Source organism: Ranitomeya imitator, chromosome 1, assembly GCF_032444005.1.
Source record: "Ranitomeya imitator isolate aRanImi1 chromosome 1, aRanImi1.pri, whole genome shotgun sequence".
Lineage (NCBI taxonomy): Eukaryota > Metazoa > Chordata > Amphibia > Anura > Dendrobatidae > Ranitomeya > Ranitomeya imitator.
The window spans coordinates 834833100-834852635 of NC_091282.1; the positions used below are offsets into that span (position 1 = coordinate 834833100).

The 19536-nt window shown below is 42.3% G+C and overlaps 1 protein-coding gene across 7 annotated transcripts in view; it reads right to left on the reverse strand.

Annotated features, from left to right (window-relative positions):
• TCF3 (transcription factor 3) overlaps positions 1–19536 on the reverse strand; it is a 128416-nt gene that overhangs the window by 36112 nt on the left and 72768 nt on the right. For 6 of the 7 annotated variants that reach the window (XM_069740641.1, XM_069740638.1, XM_069740640.1 and 3 more), the window contains exons 4-11: positions 19385–19458; positions 19132–19228; positions 17505–17569; positions 11753–11882; positions 11012–11061; positions 5188–5287; positions 2681–2820; positions 2243–2363 (exon numbers count right to left, since the gene is read on the reverse strand). In XM_069740641.1, the coding sequence (XP_069596742.1) occupies positions 2243–2363; positions 2681–2820; positions 5188–5287; positions 11012–11061; positions 11753–11882; positions 17505–17569; positions 19132–19228; positions 19385–19458 (777 nt within the window). The remainder of the gene's footprint in view (positions 1–2242; positions 2364–2680; positions 2821–5187; positions 5288–11011; positions 11062–11752; positions 11883–17504; positions 17570–19131; positions 19229–19384; positions 19459–19536) is intronic. The other variant, XM_069740642.1, reaches the window with a different exon arrangement.

Here is a 19536-nt window from a genome sequence, read left to right on the forward strand (position 1 = left end):
ATTTTTTTTTTTAGCAAAGTTTGGAATTTTTTTTTCACCATTTAGATAAAAGAGAACCTAAACATGTTTGGTGTCCATGAACTCGTAATGACCCTAGCAAAAAAGCCAAACAAAAAACAAGTGTGGGATTGCACTTTTTTGCAATTTCACCGCACTTAAGATTTTTTTTCCCGTTTTATAGTACACGGCATGCTAAAACCAATGATGTTCAAAAGTACAACGTGTCCCACAAAAAATAAGCCATCAAATGGCCATATTGATGGAAAAATAAAAAAAGTTATGGCTCTGGGAACGAGGGGAGTGAAATACGAAAACGAAAATACCCCTGGTCATGAAGGGTTAAGCCAGTATTCTAGCGTGAATGCTAGACTCACAATTTCAATTCGTTATCACTAGGCCTTTAGCACAAAAACAAGGGGAGAACAAACTCCATGCAGGGGTTGGTCTTGGTTGTAGTTGAACCCAAGAGCTCAGAGTTACAAAGCAAATATGCTACTCACAGAGTAGCCATTCCGCCCACAACAGTGGAGAGACATTAACCCCTTCATGACGCGGCCATTTTTTCGCTTCTTTCTCCCCTTTTTCCCAGAGCCACAACTTTTTTATTTTTCCATCAATATGGCCATGTGAGGGCTTGTTTTTTGCGGGACAAGTTGTATTCTTGAACTACACCACTGGTTTTACCATATGGTGTAGTCAAAATCGAGAAAAAAATTCCAATCGGGGTGAAATTGCCAAAAAATGCAATTCCACAACCGTTTTTTGGATTTTTTTTTTACCATGTTCAACACATTCTAAAACTGACTTGCTACTATGATTCTCCAGGTCATTACAAGTTCATAGATACCAAACATGTCTAGATTCTTTTTTATTTAAAATAGTGAAAAAAACCCAAAGTCTGTTTAAAAAAAAATTGCGTAATTTTCCTAGACTCGTAACATCTCCATTTTTTCAGGATTTGGAGCCAAATGAGGGCTTATTTTTTGCGTGCCAATTTTTTTTCATGCAATGTTGTGGCGACCGAAAAACATAATACTGGGGGTTTTGACTTTTTGCTACGCCGTTTACTGATCAGATTATTTTTATAGCTTGATAGATTGGGTGATTCTAAACGCGGCGATACCAAATATGTGTATATATATATTTTTTTTCCATGGTTTTATTTTGAACGTGGCGAAAGGGGGGTGATTTGAACGTTTATAAATATTTTTTTTTAACTTTCTGCATGCTTCAATAGTCTCCATGGGAGAGTAGACGCTGCAGTTGTCCGATCACCTCTGCTACGCACAGGCGATGATCAGATCGCCTGTGTGTAGCAGAAATGGTCACTTGCTATGAGCGCCGACCACTGCGCGCTGCTCATAGCAATCCGGCTATGACAACCAATGAGGTCTGCTGGAGACCTCTGGTTGGCATGCCAACCCATTAGTGACCCGCGATCACATGACAGGGCCACCGATGGGCGGGATTTCTGGCGCGAGTTAAATGCCGCTGTCATACTGACAGCAGAATTTAACAGGTTAACAGCCATGGGTGGATCGCGATGCCACCTGCGGCTGTTGTGGGCATATGTCAGCTGTTCAAAACAGCTGACATGTGCCGAGAAAGATATGGGCTCAGCGCTGTAGCCCACATCAAATGGGGAGACATGACATGTGCCGTACATGTACGGCGCATGTCGTGAAGGGGTTAAGGTAAAAAGTGATAATATTCTGCTTAATTCTCTTCAATTACCATAGGTCTCCATTTGGTAAAGATAAAAAAGGGGTTTATTATTACTAGGACAACCCCTTCGTAATCTGAATGATTGCCCTGCCCCCCCTCTTTAAAATAAAAACAGTTATACCATCCTCCCATGACGGCGCCGTTCCACTGGTATTGGCACTTGGGTTACCAGGGCTCTCATGTGGTTGTTATAACATGTGATCCCAGCGCCCAATCAATGAGCACTGTTGTCACTGTCTCCACCTTCATATTGATCATCAACAGGTAGCCAGGGCATCCTCTTGATGTTCGATTTGTCCGAAGGTGGAGACACTGACGACAGAGCCGATTAGGTGCAGGGCTCACATGTTGTAATCACATGACAGCCCCGGGAACACGAGTGCCGATACCACTGAAACGGCGCTGGCATAGAAGGAGAGTATATGTGTGTTTATTTTATTCAGCGCCAAACATTCAGATCGAGAAAGTGTTGTAGTGGACAACTCCTTTAAATAACGTATTAACAACAACAACATACCTATGATATTATCCCCACTACTGATGGGAGATGTGTGACTTGAAACTCCATACTGTGCTGAAGCAGAAGGAAAACTTGAGGAAACTGCAGGATTCACCTCACTGGAATGCATCTGGAAACCCTGAGAAACGAAGCAAAATCTGTAAAACTGAACGTATTCAAAAGGGGTCAACTTCATCTAAAACTTCATTTTGCTTTCAAAAGGATAATGGTTATTGTGCATGGCATTATATCCAACTATATAATATGCGGCACCTAGGATTACAGGTTATGGAAGTCATACACCAGTAACATGCATTATGTTAATCTCCAGCTGCAGACACATTACAGAAGCAGGAGAGAGAAGAATTACACTGAAGCTATAACCATTTTCTACGAATATACTCATTTCTTTTACATGTGGTGTAACTTATTTTATGTAACTTTACAATTAAGTACCATTCGCTCATGGGGGTGCAGGCCACTAAAGCCTGAGGGCTGGGAAAGAGAAGGTTGAGAGCCACCTAGAATGGCACTGTAACTGCCCTGTCCAATGCCACCAGAGGGAGTCCAGATATCCGATGAATTGTGAAGCCCATCTGTTAACACAAAGTAAGATCAGGGTTAGATTGTATTTATTCATTAACCCTTAAAAGCTATAAATACAGAATTCCATTGCCAATACTGAAAACCTAAACACTGCATCGTTACTAAACCATGGCCCAGTGTAGAGTTTAATGGGACTAAAACAAATGTGGGAGAAAAATTAAAATCGTATACTACAACTTCATCTCCATATTAATTGAGTAAAAGCCTTACATTTACAAACCCACAAGCAAATTTATTTTCCCTAAATACTCATTAAACCCACAAAGGGAGCTGAACGTTTTGATTGTCTGATTACTTACGAATTACACTACACCAGGGGAACAAGCAATGATCGTCGACACAGAAAGTGTGACTGCGATGCCTATTTTAGCTGGATGCGAATCCGAAGATGCACATTCAGATGAAGAGTTCCTCCGACTCCCTGCACTGCAATACATGCTGCCACGTCCCCGGAAGAAGCAACAGGCGAAACGTACGTCGGGGTGAGGAGGACGCCTAATCCATATAGACTTCTCCTTTTAATGTCTAATTGTGCTCAGGTAAAGGGCCTTACATCTTACTATTGTTCAGTGTATGGAACAAATGATCCTTAGGTTGGTTCCTATTCAATAGATCGTTGTCTAATTAAACTTTTTTTTTTTTTTTTACATTTTTTGCATGTTTATGCTTGTTTGCACAACACCCCGGTCCTATACTACTACATACCTTATAGAATATGGGATATATGGTTATTTAACCTTGTACATTTCTTATACAACTCTTTCTGGAAATAATGACATCTATAGATCCCCTATTGGACACTTTGCTGTTTATGTTTTAGTGTCTCATTTGTATTTTAATGGTTTGTAACAAGGATTAATTATTATTACTACTATATACGGTTCTCTACTTTCGGCTACTTACCTATATACAGTAAGTCCGAATTTGGTTGTACAATACATGCTGCCTGCCAAGGGCCTGCAGCTTACATCGGCGTGCCAGTCACAAGCGGCACATGGAAGGGACGTCATTTGCTGCTCATGACTGGCACGCTTAAGTCAGCTATGAGATATAAGAGAGGAAACTGCATGTTGTGGGAGCGGAGGAAGGTAAAAAAGTTTTTTTTTCTTTTTAATCTGTTGGAAAAGAGCGGCAGCATGGACATTACACCATGAAGGGTCCCAGGATGGGAGGCATTATACCAAGATGGAGGATATTATACAAGGAAAGGGCCCAATATGTGGGCCATTACAAGATGGAGGTCATAACAGGATGAGGCCCAGGATGGGGGTCATTATGTTAGAAAGGAGTCCATGATGGGGGACATTATACCAGGATGTGGGACATTGCTGCAGGAAAAGGCCAGGATGAGGGACATTGTTACAGGAAGGGGCCAGGACAGGGGACATGACAGTAAGGGGGTCATGATGGGTGACATTATATCAGGACAGAGCACATTATTACAAATAGAGGCTAGAACAGGAGACATAATAAAAGGAAGGGGCCAGGATGGGACATTCTTACATGGAGAGAATATCTAGAACGCTACAAAGGCATCTGAACAATATGGAGGTGGGGGCACAGGTCCAAATTTTGCACCAGCACACCGCACTATGGATGTAGTGCAGTGCATTATGGACATTTATATACTCCCAGGCAGTTTATTGGGTCTTCCTGGCAAATCCTTATAAGCTTACTGACATGAAAAATATGGAGGCCATTGTAAGGCCAAATCAATAGAATAGCGGTATTATTTATCATGTTTAAAAAAAAACAACAACAAAAAAAACACGGTCATATGAACCCCAAAATAAACACTAGCAGGCAACCTGCAAAAAGCAAACCCTCAATGCTCCATTGCTGCAAAGACAAAAAAAGCAGAATTACATTACCCATAAAGAGTTATTAAATGTTAATCAATAAGTGTGACATTAAAAATTACAACAAATACTGGGGGATACTGCTGTGCTTACTAAAATTTAACAGCAGAAAAGGTGTAACTTTTACTTAACTATATAATAATAATAATAATTTTATTTATATAGCGCCAACATATTCCGCAGCGCTTTACAAATTATAGAGGGGACTTGTACAGACAATAGACATTACAGCATAACAGAAATCACAGTTCAAAATAGATACCAAGAGGAACGAGGGCCCTGCTCGCAAGCTTACAAACTATGAGGAAAAGGGGAGACACGAGAGGTGCAGAGGTCCTGCAGAGGTGAAGTCACAACCGTCGTTCATATGATGCCGCCAAATCACTGCTCTTAGTGGTGACAATGCCAGGGTAGACATTTTAAAGCATCTCGGAAGGTCTTTTTAAAAGGATGAACTTCACACAACAGAAACATGACTGGGAGCATATCTGCACTTACCTGCCATGTAGAATGTACCAGGGTAAACAGAGTTTGGGGCCTTTGAAGTGTAATTTCCACGGTCTCCACTGTATTCATCGCCTGAATTAGCAGGGTATACCTGAATGCAAAGCAGAATTATCAGGAAGGACGAAAACTGTTTACTAAGTGTTACATGTCTACACCTAATGTGCCTAGGCCCATCATCCAAACACTAATAGTTACCAAATCCATTCAATGTAGGATGACTAGGTTCACATAAGTGATTAGAAATAATACTGTTGTGATAGACATATGCCACACAGTTGATATGATAACTCCTCATGACTATTAAACACTTCATATTGTAGCCCAGATGCTGAGCTCCGCGCTCATTTGTGGTGTACAACCTACAGTAAACGCTTCACTTTGGCCTCTAGGTGAACAGTGATGTGGAGAGGTGCAGTGCATGGGTCATTATTCCTTTCTATGGGAATCCTGGAAAACGCCAAGCGAGAGAGCATTGCATATCAAGAAGACCCTTCCACCCACCCTTTATACAATGTGATTTTCTGGATTTTATTTTTGATATTCTATCTCTCAAGGTTAAAATTAACCTACCCTTAAAATTATAGACTGTTCGTGCCTTTGTCAGTGGGCGAACTTACAAAATCAGCAAAGGATCAAATACTTATTTCCTTCACTGTATAAATAACACTAATTACTTTTCCATCATAGAAGTCTGAAAATGAACGTATGGGAAATCTAAGCTGAATAAAAATCATAATGCCATCATAATTCCATTATTGTGTGTGTCGCTTGGTTAGCGCACACTCCTAGTGCCATCTGCTGTATCATGGCACTAGGCCAACAATTAGGGCAGCTGGGAGCAGAGGATGTGCTTCCACAATGAAAAAAGGGCAATATAAAAGCCAGGAAGGAGAAATTATGCGAAGAACTGGTGTACAGAAAGATCGCAAATGCAGAATAAAGGCGTGATCAGCACAATCTGTATGAAAAACACAGTTCAGTGGTCAAAAAGCAGAAAGAAAAAAAAAAGCTGTTCACCAAAACAGTATACATCAGCTAGTGATATATGGAGAAGCCATCTACTGGCATTGTGGAATTCAACTCCCCCTCCCTGGAGGGATTTCCAGCTCCTGTCCCAGACTATGGGATCAAGTTTCACTGGATCCAGCTTAACCCCATGTTGTCTTGTATATTGTTTACACCTCCGGCCAGAATACTAGCAGGCATTCCGCAAAGAGATCCATCCTATGGCAGATCAAATCAATCCAGTGCTAAATAGGCAGCAGCTATCACACACTGGTGAGGTGCTTCTGCATATTCATTCAGCCAGCTGATGATTTCAAACAAAAAACAGAAAAAAAAACAAAAAAACACAAGTACAAAAAAAAAAAAAAAATCTAACCAACTAATAAAATCGCGCACAAAACGCTACGAAAATGTATCTAGAAATAAATGCAATGCGAAACGGGGGTTTATTTCCGTCTTGTACCATGGTAAAAGTATGGAATACCTAGGGGAAGTGAAAGAGTTAAGCGTTCCTCAGGAAGCTGTAAATCACACAACCCCCCTCCTCAGCCCCTGTTACTGGTGGAATGGGAGGGGGCTCTCTCCCCTCCAGGAGAGTGAAGTCATTTCCTCTGCTGTGTCTGGCTGGGAAAGTGGGGTGGGTGAATCAATAGCAGAGAGCCAAGACTGGGATCTTGACACAAACATGATTGACTGTGTGATTTCACATGTATGGGACTTAAAGCAGAGAGGGCCATATACCACATGGGGAGATGTAAGGCAAACCTGCTGCCACTAGGTATTCTGCTCCCCAGGTTAGAGTTTTCACAGCTAGGCCATGTGTTTACATGTTTTACAGAGCAGCTGGAAAAGGGGGATGAAAGACCATTGGAACTTGGATTTTATTTTTTTTTTTACAAGAAACTTTAACTACCGTATTTTCTCTCCGGGTGATTTTCAGGTTTTTTTTTTTTTGGTGTACATTTTCTTCTCACCCCCTCTTCCAAGAGCCACCATTTTTTATTCTTCCACTGACATACCCATAAGGCGGCTTGTTTAATGTGGGTTGAGTTGCAGTTTTCAACCATATGTTTTACCATGTAATGTACTGAGAAATAGGAAAAGAAAGTTCCAGGTGTAGTAGAAAGGATTGGAAAAAAATAAACAAACAAAATGCAATTTCATTAGCAATTTTTATGGTCTTGTTTTTACAGCATGCACTGTAAAAATTGAAAACAACACGGCAAACGTGATTTTCCAGGTCAGTACTATTATGGCAATAGCGAAGTTGTAAAGATTTCTTGGGCAGAAATTTGTTAAATAAAAACTTTGTGTTGCCATTTTCGGAGGCTGTAACGTTTCCATGTTTCATTGGACCTGCGTGAGGGCTTAAGGTCTTGTGGGGCAAGATAGCATGTACTGGTAGCGAGGTCTTGATCGCTTGCATTTTTGGTAGCGTTGCACAGAAACAGGAAACAAACTAAATTCTGGGATTTTTGCTCCAAGGCTTTTAATGTACAGGTTTATTTTGCTTTGAAGTGTTGATAGATCATCCTTTCATAAACGTGGCGATAACCAAATACGTTTTCTCATTTAGCCATTTTAAGCCCCTGGTGTTACAAGCAATTTGGGCTCTTATGAACTAACATTTTCTTTGTGACATTCCAAATGCTTATTTTTTCAGGATCAGTTGCATTTGCCAGAGGAATTATTTTAGGGTGCATATCGTTATTGGGAGGAATACTAACAGAAATTCTGCCACTATTCCATTTTACACCATTTACCAGGCTGGACAAAGTGTTAATATAAATATGACAAAACCAAATTTATATGGCTTTATTATATTTTACAATTTCTTTGGTGAGACAGGATTTTACTTTTCATATTCTGAGCACTAATATTTACACATTTTCACCAGCAGGGAAAAAAAATAATATATATATATATATCACTGCAATTTACTGTTAACTATAATAGACATGATATCTATTATGTGGGTTAATACAGGCACAGAAATAGCAAGCCTGTGTGCTTTATGTTTTCCTACTTTTGCACAAAAAACACTTGTTACCATGGTCTAATATTCATAACTTTATTTTTCTGTAAATGGAGGTGAGGGTTCGACTTTTGAGGAACAATCCCTAGTTCTTACTGGTACCTTTTTGGTTACAGTACATATGTTTTCATCTAAGGAAACAACATTTTTGTTACGGACATAAAAAGATAAAAAAATTTTGAAATAGCTTTTTTCTAATATCGTTTTCATGGAACTCACCATGCAGTAAAGTTGACATTAACTTTACTCCTATAGTGATGTCCAGCTTATATTCTACACAAAACTCTTTACTTATCCCACAAAGTGACTTGAGCATGAAATCCATTGGTCACATTGATACCATGTACTACCTATATAGTACAGTGCATTATGTAACCTACCGGTATTTGACGGGACAGGCAGAATTCAATAGGCTGAGGTATACGACAGACACAGAGGCAATTGTTTAGCCTATAGCTACAGCAACCCACGATCATGCTGCAGATGGGTGCCGACTGACTGACTGAGGGAGCGATCTGCCTCTGGCAAACTTACATTTTGCTGTCACTATTGACACTGGTATCTGTGGGGTTATAATGCTGATATCACAGCAAGGTCCAGTTAGAAGACATGCAGGAGCTCAATAGTGTACATCAGCTGGCTTTTGTTAGATGACACAGGCAAAATTTTTTTTCCTAATACTGGATCTAGAAAACCCTTTAAATACCGTTATGTTCATCTTGAAACCTCTATGCAAGAATATAGTCGTTCAAAAACACTAATGTCTCCTAGCTTGTAACCCCCAAAACACTAATGTCTCCTAGCTTGTAACCCCCAAAACACTAATGTCTCCTAACTTGTAACCCAAACAACATTAATTGAATCCTCCATAAATGAAGCCGGCATGAGTGCAGGTTTTGAACAAAACCCAAGTATAGATATTGATGCTGGCAAGAAAGGAAGTTGGTTGACCATAGTACCCACTTATTTCTCTTATTATGGCCAAACATATTAGATGAATGTCTGACAGCTTGTCACATTTTAGAAGAATCAAATACCGTGTGCACAGAGACAGCCAAAAGGTCCCCATACATATTAGATCGTAATCAGCTGAAAGTAATCTGTATGGGGGTCTCCTGACTCTCCAGCAACAGTCAGGGGAGAGAAGAATCTGGCCTTTGGGATTTCAGCAGCTGATCATTTTTTGTTAGGGAGATAAGTAGTTGTAGTACAATTTTGGCTCTCAGAGAATACAGCAATGCTTAATAAAGCCAAGTGTTCCAGTGTATGGTAAAATCAGAAAAACCAGCTGAGACGACCGATATCTAATGTGTATGGGGGGTGGGCGTAGGGTAGAACAGTCCTACAATGGTGTATGTTGGACTTTATTAAATTTTTCTTACCCCAAGATATGTCGAGATCAGAGGTCCACACCTACTCTAAAAATTAAGCTGACTATATACATGTAAGTTTAATTTTCAACTGTAGGAACAAGTCTCAACTTGCTCACCAATCCCTTAGCTACTGTGGTTGAGTATACAGTATATACATCCAATGTTCATAGGTTTGTTGATTGAGATGGTGATTTGGAAGTGGTAACCTCCAACTAAAGACCGATGCCTTCAAGCAACTATAACTCCGCAGAGAAATAAGCCATTAAAGGGAACCCATGATGAAAAATGGTAATTACGGCACTCCTGTGGATGGTACCCAAGTAGGATCGTATCCCATGTAAATCTTGTAGACATCTCGGCACTCGGGTAAGGGTTGTAAGCAGATAATTTTATTTTGTGCAAGCAATACAAAAGTCAAGAAACGTTTGAGTCCTACAATGACTTTCATCAGTCAGACAGATTGCAGTGTGCACAGGGTTATAGGCAGAAATGAACGCTGAGGATATGCAGCACATGATATCAAGTGTTATTAAACATAATACTTTGAGATTTTCTTTCACAATAACAGGTTAGTGATGCACATTGCTTCACTAACACCACACTGGCATTAGTTTAACAGCCAAAAACGAGGCGACAGGTTCCCTTTTACAATGTCTTTGTGTGCAAGCCATTGCTTAGACACCTCTTTCGACAAAGTCGTATTGCCAACTTGGATATTTATGTCATATCAACAGGAAATGTCATACATTTCCAATAAAAATGGGATCCAGTCCTATAATGAGGGTCCAAACATCTTGGGGGAGCCAATGCACTGAGGCAGAGAATGGAGGTTGCCAGGCTAAAGCATGGTCACTTCTATTGATTCTCCCATACAAGTCAACCATAGAACAATGCATTTATCAGTGGTGTTCTTCTCTGTACACTGCTTACATCTGCCAGATTAGATATTAGCTGATCTGTGGGGGTGCTGTCAAACACCAGCAGTGGCACAAGGATGAGCTTTAAAGGTATACTTTCTCTGAAACGTTGAAGCATTATCAGACTAAGTGCAGCCGTATAGCTTCCACTCAGAAATGCTGTGACGTATTGAAGAAAACATACTTTAAAAAGCTGGCAGAACACTATGCGACTCGGATTACTCCACAGGTAAGATCCTTGATGGCTTCTTCCTGACTTGGTCTCCCGAAGTGACAGGTCTCACCACAACTGGCCAGCCTTTTAAAGTATGTATTGCATGGCTGCAATAACGGCCCAAGGTTCAGGCAGCCTGAATCATCTCATAGGTACTCTCTATGCCCTGACAACTCCTTTGGGAGCTTATATTTACTGCCACTTGTTCTACTTCTACATCATAATTACAATACAGATTTAAAATGGATTAAATTGAACAAACAGCACTTACAGATGAAGGAAGTCCTGGGGGCACCTTTCGAACTTTTTTAGGTTGCACATCTGCATGAAAATAAAGTTATATAGTAACTAACCTATGAACGGAAAAGCATTTCCAAAAAAATTCTGGAAACCAAGTGAAAATTAATAGAATAAGGGTATGTTTTCACGTTCTGTAAAGGCAGCGCTTTGGACGCAGCAGATACCCCACTCTGCCCAAAGCCCTGCCCCCTTTTGTACGCGCGGTGATTCCGCCTGTGTTCATTGCACAAATGCGGAATCTCACCGAATCCTATACATAGGACTGTGCTATTTATCTTGCGGAGACTGACCGTCTCTGCAAGATAAATAGACATGCTGCAGTCTATAAAGACGCGCCGCATGTGCGTATACGCAGGTCTGCCACCTGCATCATTGAACGCATAGTGGAGAAGGGATTTCATAAAATCCCCTCCACTATGCTGTAACATCTGGCCGCTGCGGATTAGACGCTGCGGCTGTACGCAGCGTCCTATTCGGAGCAAATACTGAGCGTGGAAACATACCCTAAAAGTTAGATGGTTAATCTGCAGATTCTGCTGCCTTCCAGAATGGTCACAGCACAGAGGGGATAACACCGCCCCATACCCACACAGTGGAACAAATCAGCACAGATTTTAGGCCATCTATAAACATTACTACAGACAGTGCACATCTAACAGAATTGGCCAGTTACCAGGATATTACAGTTGAAAAATAAAATAAAAATATATACCAAGGTTGGCATCTCCTGGCCGCCGCCGTGAGCCGCTTGAGTATGAATAATAATGAGCAGCTCCCTTTCCTCCACTGGGCGAAAGTGCATTGGGGCTATTTATACCCAAATCACCAGGCAAAAATCCAGGCTTAAATAGAAGGGGAAACATAAAAACAAATTAAAATCATTTAAGAAAATTAATTTAAAGGGGTTGTCCAAGAGTTTTAGACCCTTAGAACAGGTCAAATATCTGCTGCTGGTGGCAGCTGGAAGTGCTCAATTGCGGCGCTAGACAGCACAACTCCCCAATTACATATTGGCCACAGCCAGGTCCGCCCACTATTCTAATCAATAAGGGATGGATGTGCAATACCGGATGTGGCCACTATACAGCTGGAATAAACCACTTATGGCTGCCACTGGTAGCTGGGACAGGTGACCGATCAGACATTGAAGACCTATCCTAAGTATAGCCATCAATATAAAATTCCTGGACAACTGCTTTAAATATCTATAAAAGTCACATACATAATTTTTACTAAAACCAAGTTGCATGATTAAAGGGAACCTGTCACCCCCAAAATCGTGGGTGAGGTAAGTCCACCGGCATCAGGGGCTTATCTACAGCATTCTGGAATGCTGTAGATAAGCCCCCCGATGTAACCTGGAAGATGAGAAAAAGACGTTAGATTATAATCACCCAGGGGCGGTCCCACTGTTGGTCCGGGTCCGGCGCCTCCCATCTTCATCAGATGACGTCCTCTTCTGGTCTTCACGCTGCGGCTCCAGCGCAGGCGTACTTTGTCTGCCCTATTGAGGGCAGAGCAAAGTACTGCAGTGCGCAGGCGCCGGGCCTCTCTGACCATTTCCGGCGCCTGCGCACTGCAGTACTTTGCTCTGCCCTCAACAGGGCAGACAAAGTACGCCTGTGCAGGAGCAGGAGCATGAAGACCAGAAGAGGACGTCATCTGACGAAGATGGGAGGCCCCGGACCAACAGCGGGACCGCCCCTGGGCGAGTATAATCTAATGTCTCTTTCTCATCTTTTAGGATACATCGGGGGCATATCTACAGCATTCCAGAATGCTGTAGATAAGCCCCTGATGCCGGTGGGCTTACCTCACATGCGATTTTGGGGGTGACAGGTTCCCTTTAAAGGGAACTTGTGCTGGCAGAAATTAATGGAAAATTTGGCGACAGTAGTCCAGGATTGGTGTGAAAGTCTGCAGTCACTTTATGTGACTGCAGACTTGTTAGTCTTCATAGCGTGCACTGTGCAGATTCACCTGTGCCGGGAGCATGAGATAGGCTAACCCCTGGCCTCATTCTGACTAGATGTGCGAGGACCCGCTCAGTACGAGTAAATTGAGAGAGGCCGGCACTTTTAGCCAGGAAGTGGCTGAAGTATGCATATAGTGTATTTGTGGACACATGACTGCCCGGTCCCGGCACCAGAGAATCTTAACAAAACATGATAAATAATGCTATTCTATTTATTTTTTTGAAAATGGCATCCAACTTGGAATTATTTTCCAGTTGTTCTGTACATTACATGGCAAAGTGAATGATAGAATACAAAACTACACCTCGTCCCACAAAAAGCAAGCCCTCATACAAAAACGATGGAATAATAAAGCTATAGCTCTTGGAATGGAGGCTTTAACAATAGTTTTGTAAAATCCCTCAAACAAGGCTGGAATTGGCAATGGTGATCTTTATTTTGAAGTAAAAAGATGGTTTCTTTAGTAGGAACCCTAAAAAGGCAAAGAATTACCGTATTTTTCGCTTTGTAAGACGCTCCGGATTATAAGACGCACCCCAAATTTTGAGGAGAAAAATAGGAAAAAAACTTTTTAATAAATTGGTGGGGCGTCTTATAATCCATGCGTCTTATTACTCACCAGGGGTTGTGGCTGCAACGGATCAGGGTCCCAGGGTCGGTGCTGGAGGCAGGAGTGGAGCATTGCTGCAGGCTGGGATGAGGGGGTCTGCAGGGGGGCTCCTGTGCTGCAGGGTGGGATGAGGGGGTCTGCAGGGGGGCTGCTGTGCTGCAGGGGGGCTCCTGTGCTGCAGGGCTGTCTCCGGGGCTGCAGGGCTGTCTCCGGGGCTGCAGGGCTGTCTCCGGGGCTGCAGGGGGCTCTGGTGACATTTTGTGAAAGACCAGAGCCCCCCGGCAGTTCGTCCATGCGTTCCTGTATGACTGACTCCGGGAAAATGGCCGCCGGAATCTCGGGAGATGAGATCTCAGCGCTGAAATCTCATCTCCCGAGATTCCGGTGGCCTTTTCCCGAAGTCAGTCATACTGGAGCTAACTCCGGGAAAATGGCCGCCGGAATCTCGGGAGATGAGATCTCAGCGCTGAAATCTCATCTCCCGAGATTCCGGCGGCCATTTTCCCGAAGTCAGTCATACAGGAACGCATGGACAAACTACCGGGGGGCTCTGGTCTTTCACAAAATGTCGCCAGAGCCCCCCGCAGCACCAGAGTTTCCAGGATCTCCTGGGACAGCAGAGGGCAGCAGCGGACAACCGCGGCAGCGGTGGCGAGCAGCAGCGGACACCCCCTCATCCCAGCCTGTAACGGTAAGCGGTATATCCGCTTTGTAAGACGCACCCCCATTTCCCCCCCAAATTTGGGGGAAATAAAGTGCGTCTTACAAAGCGGAAAATACGGTATTTTGGCCTCCACAAATTTGCAGAACAGCAGCTACTAGGTTGTCGTACGGTATGTATAGCATTTGCTTTTTCTTGGAAGCCTATATAAGCTGCTTTCACATGCATGTTTAATCTGTTTTTTTTATGGATTAAACAAATGACCGTTTATGGGTCTGTTCAGAACTTAATATCTGAGACATGTCTGATTTTGATACTAGCCCAATATCAAAATCACTTGCTCAAGTCGAAGTGTCAGTGAAAAACTTGAAAAGCACACTGATGGCATCCTAAGACTGACGAAGGGTAAACTGGATTTTTCCATTATTTTTTTTTTTTAATTTATGCCTTTATTATAAAATGAGTGATTATCTAGATACTGAAAAACTGAAGTTTAATCTTGGCGCGCCTGTGCTCGATGAGCTGCGACTCATCCCAACACTTTGGTGATATCATCCCACAGGGATGTGACTGACAAGCCTGCGTGTGCTGGTAGAGCAGAAGAGGGACAACTTGCTCTCCTCCTCCCTGCATTCCCTGTGGGCTTGCTACCAGCGAAATGTAAAGATGAGAGACAGCGTTCCCAAACTAGTCCATGTATAGGAGCACTAGGACAACCCCTTCTTAAAGTAAATGTCCAGCCCTAATAAAACAAAGCTTATACTCGCCTCCCGTGCCGGCTCCGATCCAGCGATGTCAGCACTAGCTCTCCCTGGGGCTCTAGTGCGGTGTTGCGTCAGGTGATGCCCGCCACCCAATCAGCGCTGTCGTCACTGTCCCCACCTTCGGACAAACTGAACATGAAGAGGAAGTCCAAGAGATCAGCTGCATCCATGGCTTCCTCTTCATGTTCAGTTTGTCCGAAGGCGGGGACAGTGACGACAGGGCACCAGGGACACATGTCACAACATCGCATCACAGCCCTGGGGAGAGTGAGTGCCGACATCGCGGGAATGAAGCCGGCACTGGATGTAGGTATAGGCTTTATTATTTTATCGGGGGCCGAACATTTAGTTTAAGAAGAGGTTGTCCTAGGGCAGTACGGTGGCTCGGTGGTTAGCACTGAAGCCTTGCAGCGCTGGAGTCCTGGGTTCTAATCCCACCTTTGCCAACATCTGCAAAGAGTTTGTATGTTCTCCCCGTGTTTGCGTGGGTTTCCTCCGGGTACTCCGGTTTCCTCCCACATTCCAAAGACATACTGATAGGGAATTTAGATTGTGAGCCCCATCGGGGACAGTGATAATGTGTGCAAAACTGTAAAGCGCTGCGGAATATGTTAGCGCTATATAAAAATAAAGATTATTATTAACTTCAATAGTAATTAGGAGGCTGAAGTAGCTTTTAGCACATTGTGGGGGGGTAATTCTGAAATATTTTATACAGATATTTTGAGTATTCTTTTCCAGATGCAGCAATACTGAATATACCTATTTTTATTTCATTCATTTTTAAATGGAAATAAAGAGGGTGACTTAATTGTTGTTAAATTTTTAACATTAAAAAAAAAAAAGTTGGTTTTTAAAAAGTCACCATAAGGGACTTGAACTTTACAATTGCAGTATATAGTGAAAAACATGGTCTTCTGTTGCTTCGCCTTAACAAGAGTGACAAGATAGAGTTGGGGGGTCTTCGAAATACTCCCCCTGCAATTGCAACCCATTAACCAATGGACACCCCACCATGCTTGCTTCATTTAAATGCCAGTGACAGGCAGCCGAATTTAGGTGATTAAATAGCAAGATCCAATCACTGACATTCGACGCAGGAGCTTGCTGTATAGCACAGCCAGCACCTACCCTATTTGGGATGGGAAGGGGTTAAAATAAATTGCCACCAGATGTCAAAGAAACTTCCCCCAGAAGTGCTAAAAAACAGACAAAAAAGAAATAACACACAGAAGCACATAGATTATTATTTCTTAGTGTGGTAGTAGTGTGACGGTAGACAGAGCACACATACTGCAGGGGCTGATTATTGGGGGGTGCAAAAAGCCTGACCAATTTCATATTGTCAATTGTAAGGATAGGCCACCAATGTACTGACCCCAGAAATACCCTTTAGACAATGAGAATCTAAAATTAGTACTCAGATTTTACATTTATATATTCTGCATGGTAAAAGCTTGACCAAAAGGTAGAACATAAAAAACCCTAATTTAGCAGAATCCTCCAATTTCTGCAAATCTCAAAATTCCCCATATTTCCAACTCCACTGCCACCTAAAAAGGTGGCCCCACACAAAGTTTTATTTTAGATAAACAATGAGGTTTTTATGCCATTTAAATCAAGTTTTAAACAGTAATTTTTTGTTGATTCATGCAATTTTTGCTATTAGTCTAATGGTGCAGACGGTATTATTTACCTATATGGTTTCTTGAAGTAGAAAGTATTTCAATTTTAAAGGTTGTTTAAAGCACCACTAACAGGTGCTTTTTTTTTCAGAGCAGGTGCTTTTTAAGTATAAGCCCCCTGCGCCGGTGATATACTCACCCTCTGGCATATTCCCGTTATCAGCATTGCTCCGGTCCCGCGGCGACAGCCGGAAGTCAGAAGTTCTGCTCACAAGCTTTCAATACAAGGCTATGAGGGCCAGAACAAGGCCAGAACAAGGCTCTCAGACTTGTATTGAAAAGTGACCTCTGACGCGCTTCAGCATACACTGGAGCGCGCCAGCAGCTCACTTTTCACAGGAGATGGACCAGAGAGGCAGGGAAACCGATTAAGGGGGCGAAGCCGAGCATATCTCGGGGCAGGGGGCTTACATTTAAAGCATCACTCCGGCATTGAGTGCAATTAAAAAAAAAAAATGCTGGAGTGGTGTCACACTACACTGATGACTCGAATTCTATGAAGCGGATTTACACAATAGAATGTTTCACTTTGTCAACTACAGGCACCTCCACCATTATGTTCACAAGGTAGTCAAAAGAAAAGAAAGAAAAAGATGGTGTTTGCTATGATTCTCTCAAATCTATGGAGGGGGGGTGGACGCCAGCAGGTCCATCCTGTATGAATTCACACCAAGGTGGAAAACTGAACAGCACGTTTTTTTAATTTTATTTCTTGCTGTATTTTTTCTGCTACACGTACACAAACAAAAGCATGTACATAATCAATACCTGGTTCATTCCAGGCATTCCGGGATCTCTGCCAAATGTAGTGTACGATGGTCGTTCATTTTTTCCTGAAAAACATAGCACATAATACATTCATTCTAAAAGTATGAAAATATAAGGTCATCTCACAATGACTAAAATGGCTTAGACTGTAGACAAACAAGAAACAAAAACAATAAATTGCATTTTTGAACTTGTGTAACCAGTTGCAGTTTTCTTCAAACTGTAAGAAAGATAAAAATAGGCAAAAAAAAAATAAAATAGAAAATTGTTTAGAGATTTATAACGTACAGGCGATGAATGAGCACTACGCTTATTGTGAAATGCTTTTTATTCATGCTTAAAAATAATCGTTTTTGACAGCACATCGTCCTGTGTAAACAGGTTATCGTACTGGTGATTCTTCGGTGTGCATGGAAATGTGGCCAGCCTGACTATCGAATTGCTTACATATATCGACGGTCATTTAACATCTGGGGGAAATGCAGCTTAAGTTGTAGGGGATATTTTCTTCTTTCATCCTAAGAAATGCACCTTTTCCCAGCCTCTTGGTTGTCAAAGGGCAATGTGCTTCTCATGGTCGACAGTCCGGACCAATGTAAAGACTGCATTGCTGGATCGGTTCTCAAATGCTGCTAGCAAAGGGATGGAAGCTGGCTGGGTAAAGCAATCAAGCCAACTTTAGAGCAGCACTTGCAGGCTGCATAGAAAAGAGCTTGCAAGTGTGCACCCTTGCTTAGGAAACTGTCCACCTCTGAACACCTGCAGAGGCGGTCGGCGATCTAGGCAACAAACAGTACAAAATAGACTTAAAAATCTTCCCACTCTTGTGAACTGAAATTTTTTTAATAGGGAACTTGCAAGCACTTTATTATTTTCCTAGTTTCAGAAATTGAGTTAAATTCTTCAAGTGTCCCATCAGAACAACCTTGTCACGATTACTGGTCTTCTTTATGATACAAGGTCATAAAAAAAGTAAATATTGACAGACCACAATGACAGAGGAGACGTATTCCAAGCCGGTCTTAGGCCTCTTTCACACTTACGTCTTTTTGAAGACGCTGCAATGCGTCGTTCTGTGTCCAAAAACGCATCCTGCAAAGTTGCCCGCAGGATGCGTTTTTTGCACATAGACTTGTATTACCGACAATTGGCGGACCGTCGTCACAAAAAAAAATGTTCAATGCAACGGGTCCGCCATTTTCGACCGTGCATGCGTGGCCAAAACTCCGCCCCCTCCTCCCCAGACTGCAGAATGGGCAGCGGATGCGTCCATCCGCTGCCCACGTCGTGCAGAGAATTCACAACGTCCGTCGGTACGTCAGCCCGATGCATTGCGACAGGCCCGTACCGACGGAAATGTGAAAGAGGCCTTATCCATATTTTAATGGGTGGTAAGAATCCAAATTCATGAGGTCTACACTATTGTATGTAAATGCAGCTCACTGTTCTGTGTGAGCTATAGGAGTCACCTAAAGGGAGACATTTGTATCCTTGTTATTGGGCCCCTTTCGCTCAGCCTACACCACTGCTACACAGCACTGTTACTATGTACTTCATGTTTAGGCCAACAATGGGACACTTCTGTATTTTGAAAATAAGAATAGTTGTTCGCAGTCAACAAACTTACCAGCAAGTCCTGAGGACAGGAAGGTGGTAGATGATAAACTGCCTTCATGTGATGGTAGATCCCTGTGTTCCCCATAATGACTGGCGTCGCCATAGCCCTGAGAGTACAAAACCAGCAATCAGCACAGATATCCAATTTAACTATCGGCACATGTATTTTATTGCATAGACTATGAAGCCAAGAGCATTTTATTAGTTTATACGCATCACCACCATTTATGCATGTCATGTGCAATCCAAAGATGTCTACTTACTCTGCTCTGGTCAAATGAGGATCCATTATGGTCATTTGTTGCCCAAGACCCAGAGCCAGTTCTTTCTTCTATACCTGAAAGGAAAAGACTGCAATTAAAGTACTCCTCAATGGGACACAGAAACACAAGTTTACAGTTTTTAAACTATAGCT